The 25,413-nt window shown below is 38.6% G+C and overlaps 1 protein-coding gene and 1 non-coding gene across 5 annotated transcripts in view; both read left to right on the top strand.

Moving 5' to 3' along the window:
* The window catches only part of RPGRIP1L (RPGRIP1 like), a 97,791-nt gene extending 72,906 nt beyond the window's left edge, over positions 1-24,885 (top strand). For 3 of the 4 annotated variants that reach the window (XM_059877427.1, XM_010814627.4, XM_002694781.7), the window contains 4 exons: positions 6,875-7,058; positions 15,803-15,887; positions 20,748-20,881; positions 23,458-24,885. In XM_059877427.1, the coding sequence (XP_059733410.1) occupies positions 6,875-7,058; positions 15,803-15,887; positions 20,748-20,881; positions 23,458-23,570 (516 nt within the window). In that variant the 3' untranslated portion in view covers positions 23,571-24,885. The remainder of the gene's footprint in view (positions 1-6,874; positions 7,059-15,802; positions 15,888-20,747; positions 20,882-23,457) is intronic. The other variant, XM_010814626.4, reaches the window with a different exon arrangement.
* TRNAW-CCA (transfer RNA tryptophan (anticodon CCA)) lies at positions 3,084-3,156 on the top strand. Its single transcript has one exon. It is a non-coding gene; the product is annotated as a tRNA-Trp (tRNA).
* Positions 24,886-25,413: the final 528 nt, after the last annotated feature.

Here is a 25,413-nt window from a genome sequence, read left to right as displayed (position 1 = left end):
TGTGCAACCCCGTAGACAGCAGCCCACCAGGCTTCTCTGTCCCTGGGATTCTCCAGGCAAGAATACTGAGTGGGTTGCCATTGCCTTCTCCAAGTATGAGGTCTAGGGGACTCTTTTTGAGTCTCTGAGGTGTTTGTGCCTACCCCCATCTTTAATCATTAACCATTCCTACCTACTCTACTTACTTATGGCTCTGTCAGTCCCAATGCTGTTTGACTTTTTGAACCAAACATTTTGAGCTTGTCTTAGACCTCACTTCAATTAAACTTTTATTCTTAAAGGTCACAGGCATAGATTCATAACCTTCCATTTCCATTTTGTCTGGATTATTATAAAGTACCAAGTTCTTCATAGGCTTTATTTGAATTTATTTACACACACACACATACACAAAACATTTTTATGACAATAAAATAATACTCATGTAAATTTGTGTAACCACTAGGAAAGTAACTTGATAATCCTGTTAAGTTAAATTTCTTATATCTGTCACCCAGTTCTAAGAGAACCACTCCCATACATAAGAAAACAAAAGGATATTCAGTGCAACATTGTTTTAATTGCAAAAAATTTTAAACATTTTGTTCAACAGTAGAGAAACAGACTCAGTTCAGTTCAGTCGCTCAGTCGTGTCTGACTCTTTGCGACCCCATGGACTGCAGCACACCAGGCTTCCCTGTCCATCACGAACTCCGGGAGCTTACTCAAACTCATGTCCATCGCGTTGGTGATGCCATCCAACCATCTCATCCTCTGTCATCCCCTTCTCCTCCTGCCTTCAGTCTTTCCCAGCATCAGTGTCTTTTCCAATGACTTGGTTCTTCACATCAGGGGGCCAAAGTATTGGAGTCTCAGCTTCAGCATCAGTCCTTCCAATGAATATTCAGGACTGATTTCCTTTAGGACTGCCTGGTTGGATCGCCTTGCAGTCCAAGGGACTCTCAAGAGTCTTCTCCAACACCACAGTTCAGAAGAGAAACAGACTAGAAATTAATTACATATATAATATAAATGGAATTCTGTACAACAGGTAATATTAATGAGTTAGATTTCAATTATAACCATAAATCTCGAAATATAGCATTGAGTGAAAATAAATTGCAGAATAATTCACAGAGGATGTTATTCATATAAAATCTAAAAACAGAAAACAGTTGTTGATCGATATATACATACGTAGTAGAAAATATAAAAGCGTGACTGGGCATGATACACATCAACTTCCGGATAGTGGTCACTTCTGGGGGAAAGAAGAAAGGGGGGAAAGGAATTGGGAGGGGGCACTTTTCCCTGAATCTGAAATATTTTATTTCTCCCACAATAAAAACAAAAAGATTTAAATCAGATATAGCAAAAAAGTAAAATCTGTTAAAGATGTTGAGTACTTGAACATGTCAAATTATTTTCTGTATACTTTAAAAAGTTAAAGAAATGCTTGTTTGCTGAAGAATTAAGAATGAAATAAAACTCACATACAATCTCCTGCAATAGTGAGATTTAAATCTAACTGACTGAAACAAGTTCCAAACCTTTATCAGAGGACATTCTCAGTTAAGCAATACTGTGTTTAAGAGCTGTCAAGTTGAATTAAGTTTTTAGAAGCCTAACAATCCAACCCCAGTGTGGCTGCTATGATTGTTGAAACCAGAGGAAGAATTCGGCATGATCTTCTGAAGTAAAACATAAAAAAAAAAAAAAAATGTAAGCCTGCCAATAAAAGCCCAAGTAAATACTATAGAGAAATACGGCCTAAAATGAGAATTATAGCATCAGTCAGGAAGCAGGAGTGGAATTGAGCCAAAATCATGAGAACTCTAATTTTTTTTTCTCTGAGAGTAATACAGGCTGTCATCACATTTCCAGATCATTCAATCACATAAAGTATAGTGTCCATCCATACAGACAACTGAAAGGAAGTTGCACACAGTTCTTATTTGAGAGATTTCTATTACTGCTGCTCACCACAATCAGAAATTTTAAATGCTCTTTTTGTATGCCGATGCTGACATCTGGCTAACTAGGGAGGCTAATAGGGTAACCGGTGAACAGGAGAGGAAATGTACTGAGAAGTACTGAGAGGCCCAAAGCTCGTTCTGGCTAGCTAACGTACTGTATGAGCAGAGTGTTATTCAGAGGAATGACCACGTGGGTTCCTCTGGCGGTCTTGAACAGAAGGTATTCTGCATCCGTCTGAAACACTATGCTTCAGTCACTGTCATGTGAATGAGTATATATATATAAGATATATATATCCCTTCCAGTTCACCTAATTGAACTTTTTTTTCCACTATATCATGATGAGAATTTTCACACAGAGAAGCTGACATGACAATACCCTACCCCTAGATTCTACAAAACTGACCAGTTTTTGAAACAGTATTATTCAATTAAAATCTAGACTGGCAAGATATCTATGTTTTCAACAGTTAATAATCCCCAGCTTCCCAAAATGTAGCAGACACAATCAATATTTGCTAAAGGAGCTGCACTAATAATTGCAGCTTCACATATTTCTGGCAATATATAAAAGATATCCGCAATAAATAGAAGATCCTCAGCATTCCCTTGACTCAATGTCATTAAGTATTTATTGAGAGCCTCCTAAATGCCAGATCCTAGAGAGGATGGTAAAGAGCAAAAGATGAATAAGATATGGTTCTGGCCTCCAGGAATTCACAGTCTACAGAGCGGGGCAGATATGTAAACAAATCCATGCAATCCAGTGTGAGTGAAAAGTGTAGCGCGGGCCCAGAGGAGGAACCAAGTCAGTCTTGGAAATCAGGAGTAATGCCCTCATAAAAGGAGTACATACGTGGCCCAGGGCTTCAGATAAATGGAATTTTGTCTGATACAGAAGATTTCAGATGCAAAAGCTCAGCAATATAAACAGTACACCACAGGTCTGGGAAGTGGCTTGAGTGTAGGGTAATAGGTTTCCAAGCAGAAAGGTGATACCCAATTTGTTTTAGAGAAGGCACTCTGCCACCAGAAGAATAGTTGAGGCTGCAGGCAGGAGACTAGAGGGAGGAGGGCCTCACCTTTCTCACAGCCATGAGCATAGAGCCATTTATTTTTTGAGTGTGTCCCTGATGGCTCAGAGGTTAAAGCGTCTGCCTCCAATGCGGGAGACCCGGGTTCGATCCCTGGGTCAGGAAGATCCCCTGGAGAAGGAAATGGTAACCCACTCCAGTATTCTTGCCTGGAGAATCCCATGGACGGAGAAACCCGGAAGGCTACAGTCCACGGGGTCGCAAAGAGTCGGACACGACTGAGCGACTTCACCTTCACCTTCACTGATACAGTCAGCAAGATCTGGCTTCCCTAGTGGCTCAGATGGTAAAGAATCTGCTTGCAATGCAGGAGATCCGGGTTCGATCCCTGGGTCGGGAAGCTCCCCTGGAGAAGGAAATGGCAACCTACTCCGGTATCCTTGCCTGAAGAATTCCATGGACAGAGGAGCGTGGTGGGCTACAGACCATGGGGTCTCAGAGTTGGACATGACTGAACAACTAACACTTTCACAGCAAGACTATAATCCCTCTATAACTAAAACAGCCTCATACCACCCATCTGTCTGCTTACAGCTCTACCAACCAATTATCTTTTGTGATTCCTTCTGATTTCTCCCCACTTATTCTGTAGTCATTATTGTTGTTTGTTGTTTAGTCACAAAGTCCAACTCCTTTGTGACCCCATGGACTCCAGCCCACCAGGCTTCTCTATCCATAGGATTTCCCAGGGAAGAATACTGAAGTGGGTTGCCATTTCTTTCTCCAGGACATCTTCCTGACCCAGGGATCAAACCTGCATCTCCTGCCTTTGCAGGTGGATTGTTTAACCCTGAGCCACCTGGGAAACTCTCTCTGCTAATTCTGTGAAACTGTTTTGTAACTGTTGGAAGCTGTTGAGTTAGTTCCTTCCTCAGATCGTGTGAGAACATAAAAGAAGTTTCTCTAGAGAGAAAAATGAGAAAAGAAACCGCATCTTGTTTTGTCTTTGTATTTCCAGTAGCTGACACAGTGTTGAAATATCTTCAGCTTTCCTTAATTCAGTGAACCACTGAAATACTTTAGTATTTTTTAGGAATAACTTTAGGAAGTTAAAGGAACAGGAATGAATGATCTATAGGATATGGTGGGTGTGAAAATGGAGATTTGCAAGAATGGCTCCAAGGTCTCCAGGTTGTGGGTGACCAGGTGGACAGTGATGTCATCACCTGAGATAACAAGTATCAGGATGAATGTTAGTGGTGGAGAGGAGAGATCGTGAGTTCAGTTTTTACACTAAGTTGGAGTTGTCTGCTACACAGTTGATGTGCTTCTTAATCTTCAGAATCTTTGCATATCATCTAGTTGAACTTTGGATTCACAGAGGCATGAGCAGAACCAGAATTGTTCCAATGTTGAAAAAGAAGTTGGCTAGGCCGATTAGCCAAAATTTATAATGTTTGGAAATTGTTTATTCAGGGCATGCTTCCCTAGATACATACTATTTGGAACTTATCCCTTAAAGAAACAAAGAAATGATAACTGATAACTCTGTTAAGTTAGAGAATTGAAAAGAACATAATCTAGAGTTAATGAGGCTGGGGTGGTGGGAGGGAAACTAAGAAGAAAAAAACGATCTAGGCCAGAAAGCAGACAGATATCATAAAAAGAATTTTAAAGCTTTTTGGGAGGAGGGGGTGATATAGTGGGTTTCTTTTGGTTTATTTGGTTTTGGTATTCTGTTTGTTTGTTATCCAAGTATCTGCATTTATTTAGTATGTAGACTAAATTTTGTATATAGTCTTATTTGACAGCCCAAGTTCGTTCTTGCAGTAATACAAGTTTTCATACCGGGATTGTACAGTTATTATTAATTTAAAAAAACACTTAAATAAATTTGATTCCCCTATTTAAAAGTTAATTTGTCTCTTCATTGGATTCTGTGATATCCAGATTTTAAATTCCTCTCATTCACAATGTGAAAATAACAATGTATACACCTCTTTTGCCTTTGTTATAAGCTGTTTTCTTTTAATTCTTTTGTGCAGAAACAGTCTAACCACAGCACAGCACAGGAATGTTTTATGTTATTGTCATAACAATTCTAAGTTTGTCAAATTACAAGTTATGTAAAAGACTTAATTATGCATTGTGCTGCATTTGAACCAGAAGTATAAAATAGTTTGTGTGTATGCAATTTTGACAACCACAATACATTTTAAGGAAAAATAATATTTAAAATGTTTTCTTTACTATGTTAGTCTTTGGCAAGCAGGAAGGGCTTTTCTGAAGTGAGATTAGACAATAGAGCCAACTTCATTTTTTATGCACATGAACAGAGAGGGCTTGAGGTTATTAGTTGAAACCGAGTAACCTTTCCAGGCTTTCATCTCTTTCTTTTCAAATTTGAATATGAAAAGCATATTCAAGTCAAAGACCATCACTTTAATGACATTTGGCAGTCATTTGATTTATTAGGTTTTAGAAAAAATTTTCCTTTAAATATTTCATCATACTATGCTAATCCTAGTAATATTGCCAGCTGCAGCCTTGTACCTGTATTAGTGGAGACAGAATGGTGTGGAATTTTCTCTGTCATCCTAGTAAAATTTCCATGAATCTACTGAATAATAAAATAACCTTATTGAAATATTCAGATTTGGGTTTTTAGTTAAAGTGTCTTAGAATACATAATAAAAGAAAATGTCTTTTGAAAGAAGGGGGTAAAATTACTTCATCAAATATTGAGGGGGTTTGCCAGCAATGGAAATTGTTCTTTATGGGAATATTCTTTACAATAGGGTACTTATGCTTTTCAGTTTGATTAATTATATTATATACTTTGAAATATCAAAATAGTAATTGCTATGGTGAAATTACACACTGATTTACATTTGACAATGAATTCCTAAAAGTTATATAAGCAGGTCTTAGTATCAGGATTTTTAGTATTATTTTAAGTTATATAATTTACAGTAGCATACCTCTGAATTTAATAAAGAGAAATTTAGTAAGGGGGAATAAAGAACAAATTTTAAATTGTAAACATTTAAAATTAAATTCAATGTAAACATTTAACTGAGGAATTATCTTGGTGTGATCTAATTTTTAAGTCATAGTCTATCATTTGTTTTAAATTATTGTTCAAGGAAACATATGACTCACATATAATGTTTGTTACACTAAAATCTATTAAATAAGGATTGAGATGAAAATTACACAAGTATATTTTTTCATTAATTCTGTAAAAATGAGGTAATTGTAAGAAAATTATGTTAAATTCAATAAAAATTTGTCTTTTGTTTGAAAACTTATTGCTCATTAAATGAAATATGTTATGGAAGAATACACAAGAGAATGAGCTGTAGCCCTGCTTAATATGGATTCATACAGTTATTTATGTTAGCATAATAGTATAAAGTGTTCAACAGGCTTTGATCTTTGAATAACCAAAACTTTCTCAGGTACCAGAGAGTAAAATAAAAGCAGTGATAAACGCGTATTTCACTACATAGTTTGAAACAAGGCCAACTGATGTGTGTCATTCTGAAAGCAATTGGAGATGAAGATCTCATAATCTTCACTCCTGATGGACTACTAGCGGGTATTTATAGCCTCAAATGTAAATCAGGAGACTATTGCCATGACACTGTTAACTTCAAACCCTGGGGCACTGGAAGCTCATTCTTTCTCTCTCTGTCGTGAATAATCTATCATGTGTAACTAGACTGTAGGGTACAATACCTTCCAAAAAAAGAAATCAATGAAGGCCAAGTACCTTCATGTTTTATTTAAAATTGACAGTGAAAAAAGAGTAAAGGATTTTTTTTTTGTTCATTTTTTTTTTGTTGTTTCTTTATTGTGTTTTGTTTTTGCTCTTTAAACAGCCACCAGAAAAAATCCGGATTGAGATCATAGCCCTTAGCCTTAATGATTCCCGAGTAACTGCAGATGACACTATCCAGCGACTCTTCGTGGAGTGCCGATTCTACAGTCTTCCCGCTGAAGAGACACCCGTGTCACTTCCAAAACCCAAGAGCGGCCAGTGGGTCTACTACAATTATAGCTATGGTAGGTATGGTATTTATAATATAGACTTTTTTCTGTGAAGGAAGCCAGAGGAACACGAGAAAGTACAATTGTCTAATGTTCACATAAAATCATGGAAGTATTATCAGAATAGATTAATGAAAGTCAAACCTGTAGCATAAGGATTAAGAAATTAAATTTAAAATTCAGTTGTCCCTTTGTGTCCGTGGATTCTGCATCTTCAGATTTAACTAAAACACAATGGAAAACACTTGGGGGAAAAAATTCCAGAAAATTCCAAGGAGCAAAACTTATACTTATCATGCATTCACAACTATTTACATCATAAAGTTTCATAAGTAATCCAGAGATGATTTAAAGTATACAGGGTGTGCACAGATTATATGCAAATACTATGCCATTTCATATAAGGGGCTTGAGCATCCTTGGATTTTGATAGCTGCAAAATCCTGGAACCAACCCCCCTTGACAACTGACTAAGGGACAACTGTAATGTTTAACTGTAAAAGTTATATCAAAAACAGTGGGAAAAAGATGTTCTAGATCTTCCTGCCATATCACAGTATCAGTAGAAAAATGCCACCTGCATCTAAAGTTGAATTTAATCAAAAAAATGTATTTCAAGGGGAATAAAAGTACTAGTTTTTTTTAAATCATATGATGCTAACAATTGAATGTTCTATTTTTTTCCGCATTTCTGCTCAGTATCGTCACACAGATGTTTTTTTACAACATACATGTTTATCTCTCCTAGTGTCTAGATGTTCAGGATTTTAATTGATATATGTTCTTACAGTATCTTTTCATTTTTAGCCCACACATCCCTTCATAACAGCCGGCAGGTTTTCTGTTTTAAGGCTTTATCACCTATTAGCTAGTTCACATGAAAATCTGCTAGGCCAGTACAGACCCAATAGGCACTCTGTAAATTCTTAGATCAACCAACTTTAGGATGATTTTAAGGATAGTAGGTATCAGTGTATAATTCAGTTCAGTCCAGTTCAGTCACTCAGTCATGTCCGACTCTTTGCGACCCCATGAATCGCAGCAGACCAGGCCTCCCTGTCCATCACCATCTCCCGGAGTTTACTGAGACTCACGTCCATTGAGTCAGTGATGCCATCCAGCCATCTCATCCTCTGTCGTCCCTTTCTCCTTCCCCCAATCCCTCCCAGCATCAGAGTCTTTTCCAATGAGTCAACTCTTCGCATGAGGTGGCCAAAGTACTGGAGTTTCAGTTTTAGCATCATTCCTTCCAAAGAAATCCCAGGGCTGATCTCCTTCAGAATGGACTGGTTGGATCTCATTGCAGTCCAAGGGACTCTCAAGAGTCTTCTCCAACACCACAGTTCAAAAGCATCAATTCTTCGGCACTCAGCTTTCTTCACAGTCCAACTGTCACATCCATACATGACTACTGGAAAAACCATAGCCTTGACTAGACGGACCTTTGTTGGCAAAGTAATGTCTCTGCTTTTGACTATGCTATCTAGGTTGGTCATAACTTTCCTTCCAAGGAGTAAGCGTCTTTTAATTAGAGGGGAGTAAAAAATCTTATCAGGTTGCCATGACCATAAATTAAAACTGCTTATTAAGTTCTTCAAAAGCCCTATGTTAAAACAAACCAGAAAGATGGAGCGTTGTGTTATCTTTAGCAAAATAGGCCATCTCATGCTAGTTGAACACCAATATTTTTTTCTCACAAGGTTTGTAAATTTCATTTTGATCAATATGTACAATCATACTATTGTACCAATAGGGTTGTGAATGCTCATGGTTTGTTTGTTTTGCAACTGGCATTTTTAGAAACATGTTCATTGCTTGAGATAGTAATCATGAGTATCCAGAGAGCAGGTCTAGTCTACCTTGTATCAAAAGTTCTTACTACTTATGAGAACTTGGGCAAGGTGTTTAAATTTCATGATTCCCCATTTTATCTATTGAATAAGGTGCTAAGAACCCTTCCGGTTCAGATTCTATCATTCTATGATTAAGAGGTAAGTTGAGAAGTCACTTGGGGAATAAGTAGTGTGGTCAGGATAAGAATCTGATTTCTCCTTCCTATCACTGACCTGATCTAACAGAACATTTCCAAAAACTACCTCACACTTTCTAGAGATCTTTTAACTGCAAAGTATCAGAAAAGTAAGCCATAATCACAGTATTTATTAGTAATGAAAAAACTGTTACTAAACTAATTTTAATGAAGGTACTCCCAAGAAAAGAGACAAGCTCTTCTGTTTTTTTTAATTATTATTCATTGTAAAGGTTAGCAGGAGACTGTTTGGTTGAACTGACAACAAAATTGTTTTTTAGAAGTTGGTTATGCATTGAGAAATTTGGCCATGCAGCACAACAGATGTTTCCATTTGCTTAAGGAGCAATGCACGTTATTCTTTGGGGGAAACCTGTGGTACATGCTCAAGTTTCCTGGATTTTGTTCAGTCTCACATGATGGCCTAGGTCTGTTTGGGCTTTTTGTCAGTTGCTAGGTTGGGGCTTCCCTGATAGCTCAATTGGTAAAGAATCCACCTCCAATGCAAGAGACCTTGGTTCGATTCCTGGGTCAGGAAGATCCGCTGGAGAAGGGGTAGGCTACACACTCCAGTATTCTCGGGCTTCCCTTGTGGCTCAACTGGTAAAGAATCCACCTGCAATGCAGGAGACCTGAGTTGGATCCCTGGGTTGGGAAGATCCCCTAGAGAAGGGAACGGCTGCCCACTCCAGTATCCTGGCCTGGAGAATTCCATGGACTGTATACCCCCTGCGGTTGCAGGTAGTCGGACACAACTAAGCAACTTTCACTCACTTCAGGTTGGTTAGTTGGCATTCATTTGGTTTTTGGTTTTTGTTTTTTTTATATTTTCCTTTTACTACAAGATATACTACTAACTAATTGGTATTTTAGTATTTCTGATGAATTATTAATAGTCACCTGATAGCAACAAGAAAACCAATAATCTATTAGAATTGAATTCTTTAGAAGTATTTACTATACTTTTTGCAGCTTCTATTTCTACCTATTGAGTTTTGACTATACAGAATTTTCAAGGTTAATTGAAAAGAATTTTAAGGATATTTATATGGTGGGAAGGGAGAGAAATGTACTTTGGGCTTAGAAGCAAGTTAATGCTGTCTTATATCTATTGTATCTAAAAAAACGAAGTCCTAGATCATCGGCAAATTTGAGAAATAATTATTATTAACCTTGTAGAAGGCTTATTTTTCACTTAAGGAAGACATATTGAAAGTGCTTATTTTTAAATTAATAGGTTTGCATCTCCTTCCTTGTAGGAGAATTTCCTTGAATCTTTGCTTCATAAATAACTTATCTCATTTATCTAATTATTGTAATGATTTAGCATTCACAAGTTACTTGATATAAAAGGTCAATATAATATAGCCTTACATCTTCCAAATCTTATTAAATGTTAGTGAAAGTAGTTTTATTTCCAAACTGACTTTTTAACTGAGACAGAAAATTTAAAGGCCAACTAGTACATGCTGTCTCCTTTTGGAACACCATTCCAGTTGAGAGGTGAACTGAACCTTGCGATGATTTTACTCTGCAGTATGACTTGAATCTACTCAGAAGGGATTTGTATACTGAGGCCTGAATTAGGTACATAAAATGAGAGGTTTAGACTAGTGATCCCCAGGATTATTCATAGCCTAATTCAGTCTTTATTAACAGGTGTTAGTACCAGTTTCACATACACAAAATGGATCTTTTTTTTAGGGCTACTAACACTAGGGGGAAAAAAAAGAATCAAAGTTGAATTAACTTGCTAGACGTCGGTAGCAAAAACAAAAGTTATATTTTATTGAGCTTGAAAATGTTGCTTGGAGAATGCTGAGAGAGCAAGAGAATAGTTTGGTTAAAAAAAAAATAAGATTAATGGTAGAGCTAAAGAATGTTGTCTGGGCTGAATAACATCTTCTAGAGAGCTGACAGTGGGAAGGAAAAAAGATTAATGAAATCGTCCAAAGTTTTTATGAGTCTTATACAGATCTAGGCCTTTAGTCTCTGAGCACTGAACAGTCTATCTGTTGGAACAATTAAAGTTTAATTCAGAAGATGAAAAAGAAGCAGAACTTTAGATTTTGTTACTAATGGGAGGAAAAACTTGGCAAAGATAAGGACTAAGGGGAGATAATACTTTAACACAGAAGTTATCTGAGATTCAAGGTTATCAACCCTTAGCCTGCCAGGTGCCTCTGTCCATGAGATTCTCTAGGCAAGAATACTGGAGGGGGTTGCTGTGCCCTCCTCGAGGGGATCTTCCAGACCCAGGGATCGAACCTGCATCTCTTATGTCTCCTGCATTGACAGGTGGGTTCTTTACCACTAGTGCCACCTGGGAAGCCCCCTTATATAATTAAACTATCTGTATTTCTTTTGCCAAATAACATTGCTAAAGAAAACAGGGATTTCCCCAACCTGCAGAAGTGAGGGATGTCGTTCTGAATTTTGCTTTTTATTGGAGTTGCTTTGCAGTGTTTTGCTAGTTTCTGTTGTATAGCAAAGTGAATCAGTTATACGTGTACGTGGGTTGTGTTTTTAATGGTAGAGAATTCAAGATCACCTCAAGTGTTTGGACTACTGGTTTGTATCTTTTTTGAGACACATCCATTCAGTAAATTTATGTCAAATTCTAGCAAATCCTATACCCATGTGGCTTCTGATGAGAATGAAAGGTAATTATCTTACTTTTTGGAGAGTTCAGATTCATTTCATAATCACCAGGATTGCTTTTTAATGGATATTTTAAGTTTTGAAATGTAGATTTTTTTTAACCCACATAATTCAGAATATCAAATGGATATTCTTGGGATCATAACCTGATTAGAGGTAACCTAAGTGTCTCCCACATGTTTAACACACAAAAAAATGTTTACTAGTTTCTGATCCTTTTCAAAAATCAGAGAAGGAGCTGATTTAAAAAACACCAAGGGTCTAAACCTTGGTTCTCAATAGTATCCTGACCAGCAGCTGGGAAGATGTTAGACATGCAGATTCTCAGGCCTTCCCCATACCTACGGAGTTAGAAATTGAAGGTGAGCCCAGTCATCTGCATTTTATCACATCCTGCAGGGATTCTGATGCATATTAAGGACTAAGAACCATTAGGATAGATTAAGTTCCCGAAGGCCTCATTTATACAAGCAGGAGAGCTGTACTTCTCACTTGGTACACTTTTGGCGAACCAAACTCATCAGTGTGTAGCTGGAGTTTTTTCTAAAAGGAAATTTTTTATTTTCAAGTATAGTTGTAAAGTGTTGTATGTTAGTTTTAGGTGTACAGTGATTCAATTACATATATACATACAGATATATATATATATATATATACACACATACAGATATATATATCTTTCTTTTTCAGATTCTTTTCTCCTTATAAGTTATTACAAAATACTGAGTATAGTCCCATATGCTATAGAGTAGGTCCCTATTGTCTATCTGTTTTATGTATAGTAGTGTGAATCTATTAATCCAAAACTCCTAATTTATCCCTCGCCCTACCTTTTCCCCTTTAGTAACCGTAAGTTTGTTTTCTCTCTCTGCTTTGTAAATAAGTTCATCTGTCTTTTTTCCTTCTTTTTAGACTCTACATATAAGTAATATCACATAATGCTTGTCTTTCTTTGTCTGGCTTCCTTCACTTAGTGTGGTCATCTCAGTCCATCCGTGTTGCTGCGCATGGCATTATTCCATCCTTTTCAGTGGCTGAGTAATGCTCCATCGTGTACACATACATCTGTTTGCGAGATGTGGTGTATACTGTGTGCACACACACCCCTCCCACACGTCTTCTTCACGCATCTGTTGATGGACGTGTAGGTTGCTCCCGTGGCTTGACCACTGTAAATAGTGCTGCAGTGAACATTTGGGTGCATGTTTCATTTTGACTTACAGTTTTCTCTGGATATGTGCCCAGGAGTGGGCTTGCTGGCTCATATGGTAGTTCTGTTTTTAGTCTTAGGGAAACTTCATACTGTTCTCCATAGTGGCTGCACCATTTTACGTTCCCACCAACAGTGTAGGAGGGTTCTCTTCTCGCCACACCCTCTCCGGCATTTATTATTTGTCGAAAGGAATTTTTGGAAGTGTTCAGTCAAGAGCATTGGTTAAGGTACCAAGTTTAAGGAAGCAATATCCCTTTTAAGAAAACGTGAAAGGAGAGTGAGGTGGCTTCTCTTGACACAGTGATGGAACTCGCTCACATTTCAGCCTGTGCTAACAGCATGGTTGCAGCTTAAACAACAGGAAGAGTTCTGGCCTCATGTGGAATAAGGAGGTTTAGCACGGAGGTTAAGAAGGTAGGCCATGAGGCACACCTTCCTGGATTCAAATTCTAGCTCCGCCACTTCCTAGCCATGTTACTTGAGGCAAATTACTTACCTTCTCTAGGTCTGCATGATCGTCTGTAAATTGTGGGTCAGCATGGTTCTTAACAGATGTGATTGCAGTAAGCAAAATATTGAGTGTAGGATGTAGTACATGAATGTCACTCACTAAATGGTGGCCATCACTGTTTTTATCTTTGTTAAGAGACTAGGAAATACAGTGTGCTAGTCCTCTTACCTAGAAAATCCCATGGACGGAGGAGCCTGGTAGGCTGCAGTCCATGGGGTCGCTAAGAGTCAGGCATGACTGAAGCGACTTAGCAGCAGCAGTCAACTGAATGAAGCAAAAGCAAAACGTGTCCCAGCTATACCAGTTTTTACCAGTTTTAGTGCCGTTGTTCAGTCGCTCAGTCATGTCCCAACTCTTTGCGACACCATGGCCTGCAGCACATCAGGCTTCCATGTCCTTCACCATCTCCTGGAGCTTTCTCAAATTCATGTCCATTGAGTCGGTGACGCCATCCAACCATCTCGTCCTCTGTCGTCCCCTTCTCCTTCTGCCTTCAGTCTTTCCCAGCATCAGGGTCTTTTCTAAAGAGTCAGCTCTTCACATCAGGTAGCCAAAGTATTATTCAGTGGTAAAGATGTTTTTTTAAAACGTTGAACATAGAATTGCCAAAGATTCAGCAATTATACTCTGGAAACACACCTAAAAGAATTAAAAGCAAGGACTCTGACAGAGTTTGTACATCATGTTCAGCACAGCATTATTCACAACAGCCAGGTGGTGAACAACCTAAATACCCATCAGAAGACATAAAATGTGGTGTGCTGTGCATGCTAAGTCATTTCAGTCGTGTCCGACTCTTTGCATTCCCGTGGACTGTAGCCCACTAGGCTCCTCTGTCCATGGAATTTTCCAGGCAAGAATACTGGAGGGGGTTGCCATTCCCTTCTCCAGGAGATGTTCCTCACCCAGGGATCAAACCCACATCTCTTAGATCTCTTGCATTGGCAAGTGGGTTCTGGTGGCTAAAATGAGGTCCCGTTGCTCTTCCCATAGTGGAAGAGAATGACTTTTTTAAAAAGCATGACATTTTAGCATTGATAGGTAACACACTATATTTATAAAATTTACACGAACCCTTTGTCTTTTTCGATTTGTGTAAATCACAGTAACTTATATAATTGGCCACATTCACTAGTACGGTATCGTGCAAAGAACAATAAGCTCAAGGCTGTAGTTTGACCTTGGTTCTTCCTTCTCTTAAACCACCAGCCCACCCCTACACAGACCTTTGTGCCCCTCAGCATGTGTGCCTAACTCAGTGCCTGGCATGTACCGTCTTTGGCCCTCAGTTTTTAGTCACCTGAGCCAAGGATTAAATGAGTTGATAGCATCATAATTTGAGATTGAACTCAAATTGTCCAGGGAAACATTCTCAGTATAAAATATGTTTGTTCCCAGTGCAACCTGGCTTTAGAATTGTTGTGGTATCTTTCACCCTGTGTGTGATAAAGGGATAATCTCTAAATTGAGATCTGGTCACCAGAGAGACTTTAACTCCAAAATGGCACCTGAAAAAGAAATGTCTTCCTTCCACAGCTAAGGTATGGCTGAAGGGCTGCCAAGATGAGAAAAAAAATAAGCGGATGAAAATTGAAGTGTTCACACTCCAAGATGCCATTTTCCCAAAGTGCAGACACTTCTTTACTTTTACGTGTTCACCGTCTTCTTCCTGGTGGGACTCAGATGAGTTATCTAATCTGATATTTCAGCTCAGTAAAGTCTAGCCACATCCCTGCATGCAGCATGTACCTTTAAAACCACAGACACTTCACACCCAAAGAAGCCTCTCCCCGCCTCCCTCCAGAAGTCTATCCCGTACCCCCCACCCAACCACGAACAAACATCAGCCTGTGGATTTCCTCAACCCAACGCACTAGGATGCCTCTTTTATTTCTTATTGTGGCAGGAAAGAAGGATTAAATTACCGGGGCTGTCAGGAAGGACAAGCTCTCTGCCATACATTATCATTATCACTCTCTCCTTGGGTGAAAGAAAATGCAGTAAATCCCTCAAATACAAAGCAATAAAGACCGCTGGCTTTTACTGTCATGACTGCCACTGCCATTAACAGGCAGTGACAGCGATGTGGCACTCTCAGATGTTGCTCGTATCTTCTCTGACAGTGTGCACAGAGGCCTGCCAGTGACATGACATTAGATCACATGACTATTCAGATTTGATTCTGGTTTCCAGCGCTGCTTTCTTTTCCCAGGCGTACAAGCAAGGTGGCACGCGTCTCTAAAAACAGGTATTTATACAAATACAGAATGGTACTGATGTAGCATATTCCTGAGTGACTGCCTCCTGTGAGTTTTGTGGTTTTTTTTTTTTTTTTTTTGGTTTAGTGATCTACATGGATAAAGAAAACAACCAGGCCAAGAGAGACATCTTAAAAGCTATACTGCTGAAACAAGAGATGCCTAATAGAAGGTATATTTTAAGCATTCTAAATTACCTGATGGTTTATACAAGGTAGCATGGTGTGGTTAAAAAAAAAAAGCACGAGATAAGGAAGCAGAACACAACTTCTCTCATTCGCTGTGTCCTTGAACGAGTATGTGACCTCTCTGCGTCTCTTTCCTCCTAGAAATATCATAGCCCTGCCTATCATACAAAGTAGCTGTAAAGATCCTACAGAGCTCTGCAAACCAAAAGACCTGTACAGTGTAGTTAGTATATAAAGTACCCCACTGCCACTGTGACTGTAAAGCTCCCAACAAGGATTGCCAGGAGGGGGCGCTCTGGACCCAGTGTCTGGAGTGTAACTTCCTGTTCGGTCACTAGCTGTCGAACCTCAGACCACCACCATGCCTCACTTTCTGCCCCTGTAAAATGGAAACAGTAATTCCATATAGGGTGGTTGTAAGGATTAAATGAGATGATACATGTTAGATGGATAGAATAACTCCTCACACAAGAGCTTAAGTGCAGCATGGTAGGTAGTCACTGCAGTCATGATAAGCAGTAGTAAGTATATAATAATATTACTTGTAACAGCTCCTCAGCCTTTTAGACATTTTTACATCACTATCAGGGTTTAATAATTCATCATTTCATGTTATTTTTAATGTCTTTTTTGGCCAATTTAAACAGGGCACTTTGCATTTTGGGTCCATATAGAAGTTAAACCCTTTTGAGAAGGAGAAAAAGCACATGATCTTAGTGACTTCGTGCATTTGAGTGAACTCCCATCCATGCAGTCTCAGGAGTTATCTCAGTGCTGCCTGTGAATGCTGAGTGGGGCTTCAGTGGTGCCGCTTTACTGGCTTGTCCCCCTTGGCCTGGAGGGGGACCCTTTATCTCCCCATTGTCTTCTCCTTGCCTTTATGGCCCATGATGACACAGCCTCTCACTGCCTTACCTGAGCTTAGGCCCCAGCCTGAGAAAGAGTCTCAAGTTCATCTCTTTCCTGGAGGTCATGAAGTGAATGTTCACAACATTAGATTTTTCAAAAGAGCTTTCAAACTAGCATCCAATCTTCTGTTTCATGAAAGCAAACTGAAATTCTTAGCTCTTAGGATCTGACAGTGGCTTTTTCTTTAAGTCCTTGAAATACATGTATTGTTTCCTTGGATCTTGATTCTGAAGAAAGCGTAGGAAAACCCTGTTAATTACTTCGAGGTTTGGTGTTTTTCCCAGGACGGTAGATAATCACTCAGGTTTTACTTACTTTGTATACTTGGGCTTCTTTCAAGGCCCCTCACATACCACCAGTCCCTCAGGCACCGCGGGTCACTAGTGATTAGACAGCACTGGCCGTGTCACCTGCTTCTCTGCAGTCAACAAGCTAGGTTATCACTGTCCAGAACTGAGCTTTAAAAAATAAAGAAGTCCACAATAACTATAATTACTCCCACTCTCCCATCATTGCTTCCCTTAACATTTCCAAATGCCCCCCAGAGACACAAATGTTCATGTCATTTTAGAAATACGCAGCAAAAGGCACTGCAGGGGCAAAGTGACTGACTCAGGGCTGATGACAGCCGAGTGAGGCCTTGGAGCACCAGCCGCAAGCTCCTCTGACTGCCAGGGGAGGGACGGGGCCATCGCGGGAGGCAGTGTCATTTTCTTAGGGAAAAAAAAAAAGAATTTGCATCTGTCCACAGGCAACAGACAGTTTTGATTCCAGTGAATGTTCTTGCTTCTTATAAATACTCTGAGGTCACATTACTTCAAGTACCTCCTAGATTATGAGAACGCTTTTGCTCAGACAGCATCCCTCTCGTAAACTGGTGATACCATATTCAGCCACAGCTAGATAAGTTTGACCAAACTTCCCTGACACACATAAAATGATGTGCATTGTATAATATAGTGAATTACATGTAGCGCCTTTGCTTGCTGCCCCACGCTATATTTACAAGTAGATAAGCGTCACATTAAAAGTGAGGCAACGCATTGAAATGGGAGTCTGAAAACTATTCTTTGAAGTCATAGTTTTGTTACTGACTTAAGGCTCCTTTTTGGTTTCATTTCTTCCCTGCAAGTGTTCTACTGTGCAGATCCAGCGTAAAACTCACAGGTGACCCTTAGTCTCTTCTATCCGGTTTCATATAAAAAGGAAGTATTTCAGAATGTGGAAGGAATCAGAAATGTCATTTTAGAAAATGATCTAAGGAGTTCCAATGTCTTCTGGTTTCCTAAATGACAGCAAGCAACGTTTGAGGTCTCAATCTTGAGGCCCACCCAGCCCAAAGCTGGCCTTCTCCAGCCAGTCTTCAACTAGGACTTCAGTTTTGCAGTTCACATAGTAGTTCAACAAACATTTGTGATCCCTACCTAAGTATCAGGAACGAAAATGCTGGATAAGAGGAAGTCTCTGCACTCATGGAATGTATAGTCGACCAACTATGCATTACAGTAGGTACTAAGAGAAAGCTAAACAAGCTGCTAAAATAGAAAATAACATGAAGGGAATCCCCTGGCAGTCCAGTGGTTAGGGCTCCAAGCTTCCACTGCCAGGCCTGGGCTCGATCCCTGGCCTAAGATCTCAAGATCCATGTAGCCCAGCCAAAAAAAAAGTAGGAGTAAAGAAAATAATAACAACATGAAGGCATATCCAAGGAGATGACATTTAAGCTGGTTAGTGAAGCCTCTTCAGCACATAAAGCAGGGTTCCATCTCTCTTGTCTGACAGGGTTCAAGGTAAGATGAGATGTGTCCGTATGAGTCCATGTATGTGTATATACAGTGTAGCCTAAACCAAGGCTAAACTAAATAGTTTTTAAACTGTCTCAGTGCACCTTCTTCCCTTTTCAGCCTAACACTAATTTCTTATTTTTGTATTTGATATCTCACTTTGCTCTTGATAGAATTTAAACCAGAAGTATTGCTTTTTCTAATGTTTAGCCCTTTAGTTGGCATTTAGAAGGCTTTTTTTTTTTCCCTTTTTGTCTCGGAATTCTCATATATTCAGTGGAGGTTGTAGTCTGCATTTGTAAAGTGATAGATATTATCCTTAAATGAGACATTATTTAAGGATAACATTTAACATTATTATTATAATCTTGTAGCCTCTGTCTTCTCTGTAAGTCTTGTGGGTATAAAATGTGCATCAAATATCACTTCTAATTCATGCTTTTCTAAGCACACTCATTTTAGGACAATATCTTTCATCATTATTCTTCTTGTTTGAGTGATATAGCCATTGGGTAATTTGGGTGTCTCTGTTTTCTATTGAAACAAGCTTTTCCCATGCCTTCTTTTTCTCTCCCCTTAGAAATGGAGAGGCTTAAGGAACTGTACCTAGGTTAAAAATAATAAAAGAGCAAACACTTATTCAGTGCTTACTATGTTCCAGGTACTGCTTAATGTATCATCTAATTTGATCTTAACAAGAGCCAAATAAATTATTACTGTCCTACCGATAGGGGAACTGAGATCAGAGAGGTTAAGTAATTTGTACAAAGTCACACAGCTAATAAATAGTAAGGCAGAAATTTGAGCCCAAAATGGATGCCCTTAACCACTTAATCTTTTTTTGAACTTTTTATTTTGTGTTGGGGTATAGCTGGTTAACAATGCTGTGACAGTTTCAGGTGAACAGGGAAGGGACTCAGCCACACACAGACATGTATCCATTCTCCCCCAGACTCCCCTCCCATCCCGGCTGCCACACAACACTGAGCAGAGTTTCCTGTGCTGTATAGTAGGGCTTTGTTGTTAACCACTTAATTTCTCTATTTTATGCATCATATAAAATATCCATCTCACCCACTTTGCAGACCATTCTGTAGTCTTCATAATTATACAGTTATTGTGTAAATAGGTATTACCTTTGGTTTCAACTTAAGGGATTTCTATTTCCTGAACAAAATGTACTGCTAGCCAAAAAGCAGAGACTTAGTAAAGAAATGAAATGTTGAATACTTTTAGCAAATTATTTTAAAATATTGTCATGTTTACCTGTAAGTATTTGGAAAGGATTTTAACTGTGCATATTTTTCAAGGCACACTGTCTCAGAGACTTAGATTTTTACCAAAGAATGTTATCTAAGAAACAAGTTTCTTGTTTGCATCTGATTTGGGATGGATACATTTTGAAAATGGTTAATATGGTAGTTTACAAGGATTCATGGTTTAAGCTGTGCTGCCAAGACATATCAAAAGACTACTTAACTGTAAATTCCTGTCATTTGGTCAATCCGTGTTTGGCCTCAACACAAGCCACTAATTCAAATCAGTTCCATCAGAACCCTACAATTATATGTCTAAAAGTAAAATAAAACTTGGATGCTATGATTGTAAGTTAAAAGATTGCTGAAGTAATACAAACATTTCATATAGCTGTTGGGCGGAACTACAGCATTTATCTAACATAAATCAGAATATATAGAACACAGTTGGTTAAGCTGCTTAGTAGAAACTCGAAAGTTGTGCGTTTCTATAGAAAATGTTACCTTTCTGTTGAAAACACTGCCCTAACCTCCATGGTCTTGACTCACTTGATCCTTTTAGCTTCAACAGTAGACATGTCAAAATATGATCAGATAATTGTGTAATAGAGTGAACATCTGGTTCTTCTCTTCGCCTAGTAATTTTCTCAGATTCTAGAGATAAATGGTAATCAGTGCTGAGAAAAGTGAATTAGTGTTCATGTGAAGTCTGGGTGTGCGCTAATCATTCATAGAATAATTTATCTAACACAATTTTCTTTTTATTGGAATGATAGAAAACTTTGAAGTGTCACAGTTTGTGATTTTTAAAACACACCCATTCGGGAGTCTTGTTTCGCTTGTGGTGGTCTCCTTCTCACTTTCTGGTGATGTTCTCTGTCCTTCCCCTCCTCAGTGTTCGCTTCACTGTGGTCAGTGACCCTCCTGAGGACGAGCAGGACCTGGAGTGTGAGGACATTGGCATCGCTAACGTTGACCTCGCTGACGTGTTTCGGGAAGGGAGAGACATCATTGAGCAAAATATCGATGGTACGGGTGGAAGTATTGCTCAATCTGTACCACCAGCAATTGCTGAAATCCAAAGCCTTTATTAAAACCTTTTTGCTGGCTGCAAAGATGTTGAGTCACACACTAGCTGAACCCTTTGCAACTCAAGCTGACTTTCTGCTAAAGCTGGAATCTCTCCCTGCATCCCCCTCCTTCTCTGCCTTCCTTTGAGTCAACAGAAATTTAAAAATAATTAATTGTGTTTCACAAGGAATTACTCATTTTGTTAGTATGGGGGGGTTGGGGAGTGTGACAGTAATTTGGCCACTGGATTGTTTTTAATATTGTTTATAGAAGCCTCATGCTGTTAAGCCTCACTTCAGCTAAGGCATGCTATTCTGAGTGATCGTTATAGTGTCTTTTGCAAGGCTTCTCTTTAATTCAATGTTACAGTCTGGTGATAGAGTCACAGCTAATAACTCTGAGTCATTTTGGTCACTTGCTTCTCATCAGCATTCAGGGTGGAGTTAGGGATTCTTTACAAAAAGTCTGCCCCTCGACTTTCACCTCACCAGGTGTGAGTCCCACCAATGCCTATTTTCTACTCTTTATCCTTATATAACACATTTAGAATCTGCTGAAGGAATTGTACTTTACGAAATCAAGACCTTTAATAATAATAATCAGGGATGGCCTGAGCTGTACAATAAATGGAGCAATGAGGCTGAGTCCTAGTCTCACTTCTTAAGTCAGCAGAGCCATCCACAGCTGGAAGAATGTAAATGGTTTGTTAACTCATTGATTTGTGCATTAAGTGAACACTTAACTGAGGACCTCTTAAGTGCCAGGCACTCTGCTTATAGCATAATTCAGCCATCAAGCTTGCCCTGGATGTGCATCAAGTGCTCCAAATTCAGAATCAAGCCAAATAATTAACCAAGTTAGACCAAGTAACCAAATTAGAAACCTGTTCTGGGAAATTTTATAAACTGTACATATCACATACATATCATATACATGTCACAACTTTGGCAGGCATAGAAGAATAGATGAGAGGATTAAAATATTAACCTAAATCCTATAAAGACAGCCAGAACCAAGAGTCAAAAAGGATCAAAATTATCTCTGCTTTGTATTCTTAATCTCTTCTCCAGTCAGTTCTGTTTCACACACCATCTTCTCATCCTGCAAGACCACAAATGACCATATTGACCTGATGTCGACAGCTATTGTGGCCTTGTTCTGGGAAAGAGTCAGAAAATTAAAACACTAGTCGAGTCAGGTTTTTATTGCTTTGCCAGACAGAGGTGAAACATCCCAAAGAAGAGGTGACGACTCCTCTGTGTGCTGGGGACCACTTGTGCCCCCAAGTCTCCCTTCCTGCTCATTTCTCTACCTAAATCTTTGTATATTAAGTTTTATATGAAGGTTTCCTTACAAATTTTCTTGGAATTAAGCACACACACAATAAAAGTTCAAGAAAATCACACATACAAAAACAAAAGAAACTATATAGACTCCCAAGCGCTCTCAGACTTACCAGGTCCAAAATTCTGGCCTTAAATCACTAGTAAGTATCCTGTTCACAGAAGGTGGAGTCTGAATCAGCAGCCCATTTCACTGCCACCCCCGAACTCAGAGAATGATCAAACAATCTTCCTTTGGCACACCACTGAAAGCTATGCCTCCTTCCCAGAGAAGCCCACTGACACTCAAAAATGTTACATCTCCTTTCCTGCAACATCTGTTCATAGATCCTCAAAACGAGTCCATAGACCTTAAGATTCTGGGTCTGCCATTTTAACTTTTTCTCATTTCACATATCATCTGTTTTTTATTTATTATTATCTGTTTTAATATTTATTTGGCTCTGCTGCGTCTTAGTTGTAGCATATGGGATCTTTAGTGGCAGCATGCAAACCCTTAGTGGCATGTGGCATCTAGTCCCCAGTCAAGGATCGAACATGGGCCCCCTGAATGGGGAACAAGAAGTCTTAGCCACTGGACCGCCAGGCAAGTCCCACATATAATCTATTTTAAATGGAATGCTTTCCTTAGATAAAGAAGCATTCCAAATTATGATCACATAATTTCTTTAGAGTGGGTTGCCATTCTGTGATTTGCTAACACTGTATGTTAGAACAAATTCTTCACTGTCATATCTTGATCCCTTTTAGACTTTTTGTTTCTTCCGAAGAAATTCTGATTTCTATGTGGGAATCATTATCCTATAGCCTTTCCACTAGGTAAAGGTCAGGATCAGATAATTAGTTTTAACTCTACAAGCAGTGTGTATTCATACATGCCTACATGCCATACCTCTGAAATATGTATGCTGCTAAGTCGCTTCAGTCGTGTCCGACTCTGTGCGACCCCATGGACTGCAGCCTACCAGGCTCCTCCATCCATGGGATTTTCCAGGCAAGAGTACTGGAGTAGGGTGTCATTGCCTTCTCCCCATACACACATGACAAACTTTAATTCTTAGATTTCTGATACCAGTGAATTTTGGACTTTTATAGAGCTGTTTTCATCTTTTCGACTACTATTTCAGTTAGGCTTATCTCAAGAAAAATCTGTTGAATGATATTAACACTTTTCTGCTATTCTCTCCCTAGTTTTGGATGCCAGAGCAAGTGGTGGAGGTATTGGCAAGCTCAGGGTAACAGTCGAAGCACTCCATGCCCTACGGTCTGTCTACGAGCAATTCAGAGATGACTTGGAGGCTTGAAAGAAACTGTTCCAGAGGCATCTCCTACTCCTGAGTAAATGCTCACATGAAAGCGCTTAGATGAGGTTTCCGTAATTACTCTGGTGTATATAATCTATAATTCATAGCAAGCTGGGGCGGGGAGGACCGGGGTTTGAAGTGTTCATGTTTTGTATACTTTTTCATTTGTTTATTTTTCTATTCCCTTCTTCCCATGACTGCCACCCCTTGAGAACTTAAGTTCTCCACAGTGGGCAACACCTTCTCAATAATTTATACCTACATGATAACATGAGAAAGTCTATTTGCATTTTCAACATTTCCTTATGAAGAACTGAAATGCAATTCCCATTTTTATTTTTAATAAGCAAAAAAGCATAAATCTTAGAAAACCTCTGAAAAAGAAATACTTTTATGTTATCCCTAATTGTCCCACTAAATGGAATGCCTATGATTAGCCTCATTAAGAGTTTTATACTGTGAAGATTTTATTAGAAGCACTATATGAAAATTACTTGGATTAATGTGTTAATTTTCCTCTTTAAAATGCTAATATCCATTTTATGCACATTAAAGCTCAGTATGCATTTTCTTTGATGCATGCCGTTTCTATCAATTAAATATAAAGAATAAGACTTGGCACCAACTTATTAAATCACTCCAAGTTTTGTTTTTCTTTCCTAAAAAGTATAGTTTTTCTTATTAATATTTGTATTGTTTTCAGATATTTGTAATGCTCATATGGATCCAGGGATGTGTGTATATAAAGAAGAAATATTTATACATGAAATTTACACTTTGAAAACTTAGCTTATGGCAGAGAAGGAAAATACTAAAAATATGACTCAGATTTTGATATGCTTAGTTAGACCTGAAAGGAGTATCTTTTTATCATTTTTTAAAAATTTACATCAAGCTTGTACAATGCTCGGGTGTATCTGGATAACCAGATCCTTGAAAAGCAGCTCAGAAAGTTAATTTTCTAGCTTTTACTCAATCTCACTGAAGGATTTAATTGATATTTTTAATGGAGCTGTGAATCAATGCTGCAAAGGAATTGTCTCTAGAGGTCTAGGATATAATGCATTTCATTTTTTAATTTACTTTTTTATTTGTCATTTTCTTCAAAGGATTTTTATAGGCTGTGGGTTTTCACTGTTTGCAAACAGGCTATGTTCCTTCTTAAGCATATGTAAAGTATTCAGAGAGATAAGTAATTTATTAAAATCTACCTAATTTGCCGTGATATATTAAATCTCTGCTTCAGTGATCACAGACCATTTCATTTAGAGAATTAGGCATTCCCTCTTTGTGTGATTAAAGCTCTGGAAAATGAGTTCTTTGCTCCTATTTGTGAACATTCAAAGCCTGCTAATGGCAAGAAGATGGAATAGATTATGAGACAATTCATTACAGTTCAACAGAAAAAAAAAGCAGCTATAATGCAAAAATGCAAGTATGAATATCTGCATATAGTTTGAACCATCTGTGCTCTAATGGCTTCAATAATGACTCTCGTCTTTAAGAGGCTTTGAAATGACATCCGTACAATATTAATTTGTTGATGTACATTGTGGAACCAGTAGAGTATGATCTGACCACAGAAATCTATAAATTCTGTCTCTACCATTGGGCCTCCCTGTCTGGGGCCTGCCATCTCCAAGAAGAATCTTGCTCTCATCAAACTCGGCAAATCTTCATAACAACTCATTCCTCTGAAGCCTTCCAGAGACCACAAACATCTGCAGACTAAACCTCTCCAACCCTAGTAAACAGCCACATGTTTGTTGTCACTTCAGCTGGCTCTGAGCTCATCTTTTTGGCCTCTCTTTCTAGCTTTCTTTGGCTTTAAGCAGTTATAGTG

Source organism: Bos taurus, chromosome 18, assembly GCF_002263795.3.
Source record: "Bos taurus isolate L1 Dominette 01449 registration number 42190680 breed Hereford chromosome 18, ARS-UCD2.0, whole genome shotgun sequence".
Lineage (NCBI taxonomy): Eukaryota > Metazoa > Chordata > Mammalia > Artiodactyla > Bovidae > Bos > Bos taurus.
Note: the sequence above shows the minus strand (reverse complement) of the source record. Positions and strands in the feature narration are given on the sequence as shown.